The 12155-nt window shown below is 43.9% G+C and overlaps 1 protein-coding gene across 12 annotated transcripts in view; it reads left to right on the top strand.

Annotated features, from left to right (window-relative positions):
• The window catches only part of LOC124010501 (autism susceptibility gene 2 protein-like), a 511152-nt gene that overhangs the window by 483012 nt on the left and 15985 nt on the right, over positions 1-12155 (top strand). The window contains exon 1 of one of the 12 annotated variants that reach the window (XM_046323092.1): positions 3656-3783. The exons of the other annotated variants lie outside the window; for them this stretch is intronic. Coding sequence (XP_046179048.1) covers positions 3705-3783 — 79 coding nt within the window. The 5' untranslated portion in view covers positions 3656-3704. Of the gene's footprint in view, positions 1-3655; positions 3784-12155 lie in introns of those variants that run through there. 12 annotated transcript variants of the gene reach the window in all.

Here is a 12155-nt window from a genome sequence, read left to right as displayed (position 1 = left end):
AATTAGATATACCTTATGGAACAGCGGGGACTGTGAAGAGACACACACACATGATAACATACACACTATACACACATGTACACATTCATTTTGTGTTGTAGATACTGTATTTGGTGGTAGAGTAGTGGCCTGAGGGCACACACTTAATGTGTTGTGAAATCTAATGTCATGGTTTTTTATTGTATATAACTGCCTTCATTTTGCTGGACCCCAAAAAGAGTAGCTGCTGCCCTGGCAGGAAGTCATGGGGATCCAAAATAAATACAAATAAAATACACACACATTCATAGGACTGTTTTAGGAATGTTGGCATCCCTAATCGTTTTCTTAAGAAAAGGTGCTACAGTTGAAGTCGGAAGTTTACATACACTTAGGTTGGAGTCATTAAAACTTGTTTTCAACCACTCCACAAATGTCTTGTTAACAAACTATAGTTTTGGCAAGTCGGTTAGGACATCTACTTTGTGCATGACAAGTCATTTTTCCAACAATTGTTTACAAACAGATTATTTCACTTATAATTTACTGTATCACAATTCCAATGGGTCAGAAGTTTACATAAACTAAGTTGACTGTGCCTTCAAACAGCTTGGAAAATTATGTCATGGCTTTAGAAGCTTCTGATTGACATCATTTGAGTCAATTGGAGGTGTACCTGTGGATGTATTTCAAGGCCTACCTTCAAACTCAGTGCCTCTTTGCTTGACATCATAGGAAAATTAAAAGAAATCAGCCAAGACCTCCGAAAAAAATTGTAGACCTCCACAAGTCTGGTTCATCCTTGGGAGCAATTTCCAAAAGCCTGAAGATACCACGTTCATCTGTACAAACAATAGTATGCAATACTTTTTGGAGAAATGTCCTCTGGTCTGATGGAACACAAATAGAACTATTTGGCCATAATGACCATCTTTATGTTTGGAGGAAAAAGGGGGATGCTTGCAAGCCCAAGAACACCATCCCAACCGTGAAGCACAAGGGTGGCAGCATCATGTTGTGGGGGTGCTTTGCTGCAGGAGGGACTGGTGCACTTCACAAAATAGATGGCATCATGAGGAATGAAAATTATTTGTATATATTGAAGAAACATCTCAAGACATCAGTCAGGAAGTTAAAGCGTGGTTGTAAATGGGTCTTCCAAATGGACAATGACCTCAATCATACTTCCAAAGTTGTGGCAAAATGGCTTAAGGACAACAAAGTCAAGGTATTGAAGTGGCCATCACATAGCCCTGACCTCAATCCTGTATCAAATTTGTGGATAGAACTAAAAAAGCGTGTGCGAGCAAGGAAGCGTACAAACCTGACTCAGTTACACCAGCTCTGTCAGGAGGAATGGGCCAAAATTCACCCAACTTATTGTGGGAAGCTTGTAGAAGGCTACCCAAATCATTTGACCCATGTTAAACAATTTAAAGGCAATGCTACCAAATACTAATTGAGTGTAAACTTCTGACCCACTGGGAATGTGATGAAAGAAATTAAAGTTGTAATAAACTACTATTATTCTGACATTTCACATTCTTAAAATAAACTGACCTAAAACAGGATATTTTTACGAGGATTAAATGCCAGGAATGGTGAAAAACTGAGTTTAAATGTATTTGGCTGAGGTGTATCTAAAGTTCCGACTTCAACTGTACATCATATTATATGTAAGATATATTTAGCCCCAGTCATAATCGTTGAGGATATAGAAGCAGTGTTTTTTGCCAATTTTAGCTCCTTCCTTCCACCATTCTAAACAGAGCGGGCTAGACTGATGGCTCTCTAGGGGCATGTCTCTCTCTTTCCATCTCCATCTCCCTCCCACAGAAATCAGGTGGTGTCAATGTGTCGAGTAGAGCTGTCACTCCCCCTGATTGCAGCCAGTCAATTACTCTCACTCACACCCCTCTGGATAAAGACACTCAGAGAGAGAGAGAAGGATAGAGAGAGGGAGGAGTAGAAGGGGTGGGGGGGGGGGGGGGACTAGATGGACTAGGGGATTGTTACTCGACACCACAGGCGTGCCAAGCTTAAATGCCCCTCATTGCTGCATGCTGGAGCGTCTCATCAGATAGAAAGAGAGTGAGGGAGCCGTCTGCCCCACTAGAGTAGCCCTGTCCCGCTGTAAGGACACACAGCAGTCACCCCGTGGCTGTGTGGTATGACCTGCTGGGCTGGGTGGTTCTGTGTGTGGTACGAGCTGCCCTGCTGGGTTTAAACTGACCCCATTGGGACTCTATGGAGCTGAAGGAGCCTCTGTCTGTATGTCTGTCTGTCTGTCTGTCTGCAGAGAATAAGAGAATAGAGCCACACACAGAGGACATATGGCAGGACAAAGCACACGACTGAGGTGGCAGTTGGACCTGTAGACCGGTAGGGTTTCTGTGTGTGTGTGTGTGTCAGAGATGTGAGAGAGACAGAAATGGAGAAAGGATGTTATTGTGTACTTAACCTTAAGTTGTTAACTCAACATGGGAAATCCGGAGCTGAATCTACTTAGTGTCGAGAGTATATGTTGCAAGTTAAAATTCAGAATCCTTTTCCAAGTGTATGCCTTTGAATGTACACACCACCTGACAGTACATGACAGACTCCTAGACCACCTCACTGCTCATGTTAAGGCATTGAAAAAGCATTTGTGGTAAAAGTCAACCAGCAGATTCTGAGATTAAAGTAATGGTGAGAATGGTAAGAAAGGACATCTCTGTGGTGGGTGGGGGAGGGGGATCTCTCAGACTGCTTTGTGGTAATGGAGGTCTATTGTCCTGTCTCAGTCTCAGTGTCGGTCTCTGGGGCCCAGGCTGTGAATGAGCTGAGTGAGAAGTGACAGAAGCATCACGGGTGGCTAGAGAGGTAAAGCCCACCGCTGACTGACAGAACTGGACTGTTCGTGGTGGTGAAGGCCTCTTAGCAATTCCTCTCTCCCCGGAGAGATACAGGGTTTACAGAGAGAGATAGAGAGGGATAGGGCCACCTACCATCACTAGCAAATATATCAGGGCCTGAAAGGAGGCATCTCAGCTGCCTTGCTGCCAGGTCCAACACTCTCTCTGTCTCCACAGCTGCCTTGCTGCCAGGTCCAACACTCTCTCTGTCTCCACAGCTGCCTTGTGTTGGGGTGTAGTGTTACTCCACTCTGACAGCCAGTAAGTAGCACTGTAATCCACTTATGTGTTATTATTTCACAACAGGTTGGCAATAGAGAAATGTGACAGTGGCAGCCAAAGCTGCAGTAGGCCTGTCAGCCTGGCCATACTGTGTGTGACAACATAGAAAGATAATTACTAAACAGCCATTCCCATTCCCAGAGTTTTGACATTATATTTCTATGTGTGAGAACAACCACCTGTGACAGTGTGCCCATCATCAGGGCCCTGAGCCTGACCTCATCTCCCATGGGATAAATAAAGATTTGTTCTCTAAAGGGTGAACACTGTCCTCACCATTGGGCCTGGAAACCAGATACCCACCACTGCCACCGAGCCTAGCGTCCTCCTACCTCACCCTTAGGGCTCACTCAGGCCTGCGGTGTTAAAGTGGCTAACAGTGGAGCCAGCACATATCCCACGTGCTTCTGGAGTGAGAAATGGACAGGCAGTCAGCCATAGGAAAGACAGACAGTCCAGAGCCATTATGAGTTGGTGTAATCAGAGCTGAGCTGTGGGTGGCTGAGATTCAGAGGGCCTGGGCATGGTAATGGTAATGGCTGCATTACGATGATGAAGACTGAGACTGATCATTTGTGTCAAGAGATTATATGTGTGAATGGAAGAAGAATAGAAATGATTTGGCAAGGTGAGTTAACAGGTTGGTCTCTCCTTTCTCGTTTCTGTCTGTTTCTCTTCAATTCAAGTTGATTGCTTCATTGGCATGACATTCAGAGACGTATTGCCAAAATAGCGAGAGCATTTGACCTAAAACTAAGGCATCTTAAGTTTCTCTTTCCAGGCTGCGATATTTTTGCTAGGGGGGAGCGATATTGGATTCTCTCCTTCTCTCTCCCTCCATCTATCTGGCAGTGTCTCTCCCATGTTTTTTTTTTCTCTCTCTCTCATTCTCTCTCTTACCCTCCCTCCATTTATCTGGCAGTGTCTTCTCCTCTGAGCCCCTCAGGCCACTGGTCCTCTCACATGGCCACGCATCTGTCACAAGAGCTTAGAACAACAGTCAATGGGGTTAATAGACCCATTATATTAGAGTACTGCTGCCTTCTAACTCAAGGGGAATCACAGCTATATATATCAGAGCAGAGGCAGTTAACTCCCTCCATTGGTCAACCACACGCACGCACGCACGCACACACACACACACACACACACACACACACACACACGCACAAAATAATATAATTAATACTACACACGTGCACAAAATGTTTTCACTAATGCATACATTTCATCCATGTACAGTACATTCATTTCTTCATTTATGACATTGATCTATTATATGAGCTACAGTTTCAGCTCTATGGCTGCTTTCGTTAATGCTGCAGTTCGTTAATGCCAGGGTGTGCCTTACTACCGAGGAATACATGAGTCTGTATTCACACTGAAACGCAACACGTGTAACACCTTCCCCAAGACACATATCCAGAATAGCTTTCCTGTCCTCTCTCTTACCCCCGGCTTTATTTCTGTTTAACTTCCATTCCCCTGCGGTTAACAGCTCCGGTCCCCCAGCGGGATGTAGCCTGGCCCTCCTGACCCGGGGTGTAACCCACACCCCTCTGGCCCTGTTTTTAGAGCCCTGCTGACGTGAATCAGCACAGGCGGGCCAGCCAGGGGACCCTCCGTCAGTGTCAGGCCCAGTGGAGGGGCCCCATCTGGGGCATGTAGGACATGCATACCTGGATGATGTGTGTGCACATAGCTGCAGGGTGCTCTGGGACACACTGAGACGTTGATATGGGGATCAGAGGCATAGTGTTACAGCTCTCACCCCCTCTAATGCTGTTAACGTCTTTAAACCTGAGGGGATGATACTGTCTGCAGGATTCTCTGGCTGCCTGCTTTGGCATGAACCCTAAGGTGAGGTCAACCAACTGCCTTCTGATAAGGTTACTGACATAGAGCTTTTAGCTATTCAGTAAATTGATATTACAAGTACAAGTCACTGGTCGTTTAGCTTACAGCGGTTGGCCTTGTAAAAATGTGAGTGATCTGTCTGACTTTAAAGCAGCAGTCAAAGTGTAGCATAGTAAACTGCATTCTTCACAGACTCTGAGCCTTCTCTCAGTTCTTCTGGAGAGGTGCATTGTGGGCCATGTCCCATCAGAGGTGGAGGTTCCCTCATGGCACCACCAGACAGACTGTTGTGACGCCAGGGTTCCCTATACTCTACCATGATGGAGTGCTTCAGGAGCACCAGGGAACTCAGTGGGGGAGTTGGGCTCAGCAGCCATCTGCTAATATGAACACTGGAGCTTTCCCTTTTACTTGTATTTCTGGAGAAAGAGAGATGGAGAGATGGTGAAGAAGTAGAGTATCCTGAGAGAAAGTTGTAGATAGAGACTGCCGTGTATGTGTGTGTGTGTGTTAAAGATTTCTGACGTTCGCCTGACTACAGTCTTTATTAGAAAACAAATAAACACATCTACTCTCACTAACTGACTCAGGGTCTGTGGGGGACACCAGTCCACAAAGCTGAGGATGAGGTCACTCAATTTAACACACTTGGTAGACCTAAATGAAAACCCATTTTTCGCTGTCTAACCAAATACAAAGCCAAATGTTAAGCTACTTTCTTATTTCTTTCTTTACGAGCTAAATTGTTTCCTGAACGGAGGTTGCTCTGTGGCCTAACCGCTTATAGAATAGTGTTTCTGCAATAGAATAAAAGGCATGTTTTATTCAGAGTGCATCACAGTTAGCATAGTGAGAGTTCTCCCCAGACCCCTCGGCATGGGGGACTCTGATTATAATTCATGTTTACAGAGATAGACAAATACAAGATGTCATTTTCTCTTTGAGGAGGGCCGGACTGTAGTCGGTGGTGTTCAGCTCTGTGTGTACATGAATTGATTTGACTTTAGGAAACAGCCAGCCTCCTGGATTTATTTGTCCGTTTTGGAGGGGGAGAGCAGGGATAGGCACAGCGGGGGCGTGGGTGAGAATGGAAGGTGCCGGGGGAAAGAGAGTGGCAGGCTCACGAAACAACACCACCATTGTTTAAGTGTATAATTGTGGGTCCGGCTGGAAGGCGAGAAATGGAGAGAGAGAGAGAGAAAAACGCCCACGCTAACGTCTAGACCGTATGAATCTGTTTCTTATGATTGTAACTGAGCCTTGAGTTCAGTGCAGTGCAGTCTTTAGTGGAGCATTGGGTTGGTTGGCTGCAACACAAGCATGGTTAGAGACTGACTAACTGACTGACTGCCTGACTGACTGACTGACTGACTGGGGCAGAATCTGCTAATGATGGCAAGAGAGAGAAAAAGAAAATACATACAGAGAGAGAGAAAGAGAAGATATATAAAGGGAATAGAGAGAGAGAGAGAAAGAAGTAAAAAGGTGAGAGCTAGAGAGAGGGGGAGTGAGTCGAGGGGAGATTCTCATTTGGGCAAAAGACCGTCCTCCGTTCTCTCTCCGTGACCTGGAAGTCGATATGTGGTCAAGGAGTGTGTCATATCATTAAAAGTCAAGCGGAAGTGTCCTCCCCTCCTCGATAGCCACCTTCCATTGAGGATACTCGTGTATCCTACCGCAGAAGAGTATTGAAATCTACCACACCACTTTGAATCAGCTTTTGTTTTGTCAGTGGATAAAAACATACACACGTTTAAAATGCTACTTATTGATTTATCTATAAAATGTCTTGCTTAGACATTTATTTTGTGACATACCCCTGTAAAACGTAATGACACGTGAGTGGGGAAGGACTGTCTCATTACAAACAAGCACATTTCCATCCACTTTCACATTCCTCGATTAACTTTGACCTTTTTCCAAAGGAGGCGAGAGAGGATGTTCTCACAGGGTGGGGTGTTTTACCATCCACCTGAAGAGTCATGGCCGCTGCCTCTTAGGTTTCCCCTCCCCAAAAGACAAACAGACAACATGGTTCAGCAACCGCCACAGGTTAACTGCTGTTGCATCACTCTCTGCCCTCTCTCGCCCTCTCCCCCCCTCTCTCTTTTTTTCTCTCTCTCTGACAAGGTGAGGTTAACCAGGGTTGGCTGTGTTTTTCTCCACATTTCCTGGCAGTGTGTTTCCCCTCAGTAGCACCTGTTTCCTTCTGCCTCAACAGGTGCACAGCTGTCAGCACAACACAGCTGTCAGACTGTATATATCTTGTTTTTCATACAAAACATTTTGACGACGTTAACTAAAATGATCACCTTCCCTCAAGCTTCCTAGCCCTGGTCTTGAACCCAAGCCTAAGTGTTCTACAGTTATTTTCATTCAATGAGAATGTTTTGTGTCCTTTGTGAACCATGAGGGGCTCAGTATCACTCGAGCACATAGGCTGCTTCTGCTGCTAACGAGACATTTCACCCTCCGATAACTGTTGCATACTGGGATTTTGACACTGAGCAAGCCAGACAGTTTGGTCTCCTCTGAGGCTCCTGTATCTTGCATCATGGAGTCTGGGTAGTGGCTAGATAGCCTCATAGTTTCACTTCCCCTCTCATCATCATCATCATCTTCTTCACCGTGTCTCTCAGACCAAAACCCACCCATAGGCTAGCCTGATGACAGGTCTGTTTTGTGCTGTCTTGCCAACTCTTATGGTCATTGTCACGCCATAGGAGTTGGCAAGACAGCACAAACAGATCAGGGAGGTTATCCCCGGGCCAGCGGAGAGACAGACTCAGTGAAGAAGTCTATCCGGCCATTTGGGCTCGATAGATCATGCACTACTGATCAAATGTTTTAGAACACCTACTCATTCAAGGGTTTTTCTTAATTGTTTACTATTTTCTAGATTGTAGGATATTAGTGAAGACATCAAAACTATGAAATAACACATATGGAATCATGTAGTAACCAAAACAAGTGATAAATAAATCAAAATATATTTTATATTTGACATTCTTCAAATAGCCACCCTTTGCCTTGATGACAGCTTTGCACACTCTTGGAATTCTCTCAACCAGCTTCACCTGGAATGCTTTTCCAACAGTCTTGAAGGAGTTCTCACATATGTTGAGCACTTGTTGGCTGCTTTTCCTTCACTCTGCGATCCAACTCATCCCAAACCATCTCAGTTTGGTTGAGGTCGGGGCATTGTGGAGGCCAGGTCATCTGATGCAGCACTACAACCACTATCCTTCTTGGTAAAATAACCTTTACACAGCCTGGAGGTGTTTTGGGTCATTGTCCTGTTGAAAAACAAATGATAGTCCCACTAAGCCCAAACCAGATGGGATGGCGTATCACTGCAGAATGCTGTGTAGCCATACTGGTTATACCAGCAATGCACCCCCACACCATAACACATCCTCCTCGATGCTTCACGGTAGGAAATACACGTGGAGATCACCCACATCGCGTCTCACAAAGACACGGCGGTTGGAACCAAAAATCTCCAATTTGGACTCCAGACCAAAGAACTAATGTCAATGTCTGGTGTTTCTTGGTCCAAGCAAGTCTCTTCTTATTATTGGTGTCCTTTAGGATGGTTTCTTTGCAGCATTTCGACCATGAAGGTCTGATTCACACAGTTTCCTCTGAACAGTTGATGTTGAGATGTGCCTGTTACTTAACCTTTCTAGCGTCTAGCGGAACCCTTCGACAACATTCTGCAAATTCAAAATTCAAATATATTTTTCAGAAATATGAAACTTTCACACATTAACAAGTCCAATACAGCAAATGAAAGATACACATCTTGTTAATCTACCCGTTGTGTCCGATTTCAAGAATGCTTTCCAGTGAAAGCACAACATATGATTATGTTAGGTCATAGCCAAGTCGAAAAACACACAGCCATTTTTCCAGCCAAAGATAGGAGTCACAAAAAGCAGAAAAAAGATCAAATTAATATCTAACCTTTGATGCTCTTCATCAGATGACACTCATAGGACATCATGTTACACAATACATGTATTTTGTTTTCGATAATGTGCATATTTATATCCAAAAATCTCAGTTTACATTGGCGCCTTACGTGCAGTAATGTTTTGATTACAAAACATCCGGTGATTTTGCAGAAATACTCATAATAAACATTGATAAAAGATACACGTGTTATTCACAGAATTAAAGATAGACCTCTCCTTAATGCAAGCGCTGTGTCAGATTTCAAAAAAGCATAATCTGAGAACGGCGCTCAATTTCCTCCATTTTGGAGTCAACAAAGTGAGAAACAACACCATAAATAGTCACTTACCTTTGATGATCTTCATCAGAAGGCACTCCCAGGAATCCCAGTTCGACAATAAATGACTGATTTGTTCCATCATTTATGTCCAAATAGCCACTTGTTGTTAGCGTGTTCAGCCCAGTAATCCATCTTCATGAGGCGCAGGCACTTCATCCAGACAAAAACTCGAAAAGTTCTATTACAGTCCTTTAGAAACATGTCAAACGATGTATGGAATCAATCTTTAGGATGTTTTTAACATAAAACATCAATAATGTTCCAACCAGAGAATTCCTTTGTCTTCAGAAAAGCACTGGAACGAGAGGTAACTCTGTCTGGAGCGCGCGTCATGAGACCAAGGCTCTCTGCCAGACCACTGACTCAGTGGTCTCATGAGCCCCTCCTTTATAGTGGAATCCTCATTCAAGTTCTAAAGACGGTTGACATCTAGTGGAAGCTGTAGAAATAGCAACTTTATCCCTATCTCAATGTGTATTTGGTAGGCCAAGCTTTGAAAAACTACAAACCTCACATGTCCCAATTCCTGGTTGGATTTTCTCAGGTTTTCGCCTGCCATATGAGTTCTGTTATACTCACAGACATCATTCAAACAGTTTTAGAAACATCAGAGTGTTTTCTATCCAATACTAATAATAATATGCATATATTAGCATCTGGGACAGAGTAGGAGGTAGTTCACTCTGGGCACGCTGTTCATCCAAAAGTGAAAATGCTGCCCCCCTATCCTAAAAAGGTTAAACTCTATGAAGCATTTACTTGGGCTGCAATTTCTGAGGCTGGTGACTCTAATAAACTTATCCTCTGCAGCAGAGGTAACTCTGGGTCTTCCATTCCTGTGGTGGTCCTCATGAGAGCCAGTTTCATCATAGTGCTTGATGGTTTTTGTGACTGGACTTGAAGAAACTTTCAGAGTTCTTGAAATGTTCTGCATTGACTGACCTTCATGTCTTAAAGTAATGATGGACTGTCATTTCTCTTTGCTTATTTGAATTGTTCTTGCCAAAGTATGGACTTGGACTTTTACCAAATAGGGCTATCTTCTGCATACCACCGCTACCATGTCACAACACAACTGATTGGGTCAAACGCATTAAGAAGGAAAGAAATTCCACTAATTAATTTAAGAGTGTACAAAGCTGTTATCAAGGCAAAGGGTGTTTTTTTGAAAAATCTCAAATCTCAAATATATTTAGATTTGTTTAATACTTCTTTGGTTACTACATGATTCCATATGTGTTATTTCATAGTTTAGATTTCTTCAACATTATTCTACAATGTAGAAAAAAATAGTAAAAATAAAGAAGAACCCTTGAATGAGTAGGTGTTCTAAAACTTTTGACCGGTAATGTAGCTATGCTGTATGCTTCATTGGTTTTGTGTGATTGATGCCATGGAACCCCTGACTCCATTGGATTGTGTGGTTGAAGGCATGACGTGTGGGTTAAGAATGTGTGATGGGGCTATTTAGGTGAGGAATGGGACAGAGAGACGGGGACATGGACGGAGTGTTGGGAATGGGATGTCCCAGAGGTCTCTACCCATATAAATCTGTCAGGATGGTCTCCAGGACTCCCTCTCAACACGGGAGAGGAGGAGGAGGGTGAGAGGGAGAGAATAGTGACAGGGAGTTTATAGCTGAAGGACAGGTGTATATTGAAATTAATTGTGGATGTGCATTATTGTGTAATCATTTGATATATCAGGTTGTAGGCTGTTGTAGCAATCAGTGCTAAAATAAATACTGAAATGCCAGTCCCCTCACTCACCCTTTTTCCTAGAAGTGTGTTCTCGGTTTTGTGCCATACACAAATCAAATCAAACTGTATTTGTCACATGCGCCGAGTAGACCTTACCATGAAATGCATACTTACAAGTCCTTAATCAACAGTGCAGTTCAAGAAAGAGTTAAGAAACTATTTTCCAAATAAAGGAAAGTAAAAAAATATCAAAAGTAACACAATAAAATAACAATAACGAGGCCAAATACATAGAGTACCGGTACCGAGTCAATGTGCGGGGGTACAGGTTAGCCGAGGTCATTTGTACATGTAGGTAGGGGTGAAGATAATAAACAGCGAGTAGCAGCAGTGTACAAAAAAACTATTGGAGGGGGGTGTCAATGTAAATAATCTGGTGGCCATTTGATGAATTGTTCAGCAGTCTTATGGCTTGGGGGTAGAAGCTGTTAAGGAGTTTTGGTCCCACACACCCTGACTGACCCCACTCTAACCCCCTCAGTTTCCCGTGAGCCTCAAATCTAGCCCCTGGCTTCACCAACTCTAACCTCCAACAGGCGTCAGTCATTTATTCCCCATCCTAATGTGACATAAACCACCACCACAACCCCACTACTACAGAAACAAGAAAGCTTGTTGGGAAAGGAAAACAGCAGGGCTGGTGCTTTAAAGGAGCCAGCGGGGGATGTATGTATTTGTTTCCAGGGATCAAGGAAAAGGACAAATTACCCCTCGTGGGAGATGTACACATCTCCTCCTCCTGGCCCAGGAGTCTTCATTACGAGAAGAAGAGACACCTTCTTTTCAACGCGTTAGCACATTCTCAAAACAAGCCCAGGGACCTCAGGGGGGAAGGAAATGGGGAATGGATGGATGGAGAATTGGGAGCTCTCTCTCCATCCATCCATCTATTAAGCCAGTGATGTTTTCTATCGAGAAGGAGCCTCTGTAGAATGGTGATGGCGTGGAGCAGATTGGCGTGGACAATAACATGGATCAGGTCTGAGGATAGACAGACACTGATTGGTGTGAGTTAGGACAAGCTTTATGCGAGTCAGTGCCATAGTAGACTACAGAAAACGGAACTTTATGGAATTTGAAGTTGGC

This window comes from Oncorhynchus gorbuscha, linkage group LG02 (assembly GCF_021184085.1).
Source record: "Oncorhynchus gorbuscha isolate QuinsamMale2020 ecotype Even-year linkage group LG02, OgorEven_v1.0, whole genome shotgun sequence".
NCBI lineage: Eukaryota > Metazoa > Chordata > Actinopteri > Salmoniformes > Salmonidae > Oncorhynchus > Oncorhynchus gorbuscha.
This window is presented reverse-complemented; position numbering and strand designations above follow the sequence as displayed.